Source organism: Rutidosis leptorrhynchoides, chromosome 5, assembly GCF_046630445.1.
Source record: "Rutidosis leptorrhynchoides isolate AG116_Rl617_1_P2 chromosome 5, CSIRO_AGI_Rlap_v1, whole genome shotgun sequence".
NCBI classification, from domain to species: domain Eukaryota; kingdom Viridiplantae; phylum Streptophyta; class Magnoliopsida; order Asterales; family Asteraceae; genus Rutidosis; species Rutidosis leptorrhynchoides.
The window spans coordinates 7,701,303-7,702,987 of record NC_092337.1 but is presented as its reverse complement, the minus strand read 5'-3'; the positions used below and the strand labels follow the sequence as shown (position 1 = coordinate 7,702,987).

Here is a 1,685-nt window from a genome sequence, read left to right as displayed (position 1 = left end):
AAAAAAAAACACTCGAGTCCAGTACTGTAGCAGCCCAGACACTGGCCCGAAACCCTAGCCATGCGATCACATGGCTGGGTAACTTAGAACTCATGCGATCGCATGAGCCCAGCTGACACGCCACAGCTGACTGCAAACAGCAATCATTACGGTTTATTATTATTATTATTATTATTAAACCCTACATAAAGATAACGTTGTTGACGTGGGCAGGTTTAGCGATAGGATTATGTCGGTTAGTTTAATTATTAAGGAGGAGACTTTCACGGTCATTAGTGCATACGCACCTCATGCGGGTTTAGGTGATGCGGAAAAGAAGAGTTTTTGGGAATTGTTAGATGAGGTGGTGAGGGGGTGCCCAGCCGACCATCGACTGATTATAGGTGGTGATCTGAATGGACATATAGGAGTGGAGGCAGAAGGTTATGAGGGAGCCCATGATGGCTTTGGGTTTGGTCCTAGAAATGAAGAGGGGCGCTCAATTCTTGAGTTTGCCATTGCTCACGAGTTGGTGGTAGCAAACTCTTTCTTCAAGAAGAGGGATGCTCAGTTAGCCACATTCCATAGCGGGGGTCGCAGCACCCAGATTGACTTTTTGCTTTTTCGTAAAGGGGAACTTAGGACATGTAAGGACTGTAAGGTCCTTCCAGCTTTGACGTGCTCCTCCCAGCACAGATTGCTGGTCATGGACCTAGTCACTAGGGGAAGAGTTGGCAGGAGGGCTAGGGCTGTACAACCTAGAATCCTTTGGAAGAACCTCTATGGAGCGAATGCGGAGACTTTTAGAGCGATTGTTGTTAATAGATTGAGTGTAGAAGAGGATTACGTTGCCCCTACGGACGCAGACTAGATATGGAATCGCATGGCGTCCACTATCAGAGATGTGGCAAAAGAGACCTTAGGAGTGGCTATAGGGACATCGAGAGCCCATAAGAGTATAAGAGAGTCGTGGTGGCTTAGTGACGATGTCCAATCGAAAGTCGCGTTAAAGTAGACGAGGTTTAGGGAGCTCATTACTCTTGGAGAAGGGACACCTGAAGAGAGAACTAGGGTAGAAGAAAGATATAAAGAAGCTAAAAGAGAAGCTAAGAAGGCCGTAGCAATTGCAAAAGACAAAGCATATGAAGACTTGTATAGAAAACTAGACTCTAAAGAGGGAGCTAATGACATATATAGGATAGCCAAAGCTAGGGAGCGAGGAAGGAGGGACTTAGGTAACATCAAATATATCAAGGATGTAGCAGGGCAAAGTATAGTGAGAGAAGACCTTATTAGGAAAAGATGGGAAGAATATTTTGCATCCCTTTTCGGTAGGGGAAGACCAGAGTGGAACGATGAACCCCACGAGGTTCAGGAGTTTCAAAACAACTATTTCTGCACGAGGATTAATCAGGAGGAAGTTAGATTGGCCCTACGAAAGATGGGGAGAAACAAAGCAGTAGGACCAGACCAAATTCCGATTGAGGCGTGGAAGTGCCTAGGAGGTGACGGGGTTAGATGGTTGACAAACCTTTTCAACACGACGTTTAGAAGCGCAAATATGCCTATGGAATGGAGACTCAGTGAGGTTAATCCCATTTACAAGAACAAGGGAGATGCGCAATTATGTAGTAACTATAGAGGCATAAAGTTACTCAGTCATACTATGAAGCTTTAGGAAAGAGTGAGCGAGACGAGGCTCAGAC

General features: G+C 45.5%; 1 protein-coding gene across 1 annotated transcript; it reads left to right on the top strand.

The window, feature by feature from the left end:
• Positions 1-229: 229 nt before the first annotated feature.
• On the top strand, positions 230-850 carry LOC139847391 (uncharacterized). The gene has a single exon (XM_071837060.1). It carries the CDS (start codon positions 230-232, stop codon positions 848-850), a length of 621 nt encoding a protein of 206 aa, XP_071693161.1.
• The last annotated feature ends 835 nt before the right edge of the window (positions 851-1,685 follow it).

Coding starts and splice junctions, on each gene's coding strand:
- LOC139847391 (XM_071837060.1), top strand. CDS start 230: ATGTCGGTTAGTTTAATTATTAAGGAGGAGACTTTCACGGTCATTAGT.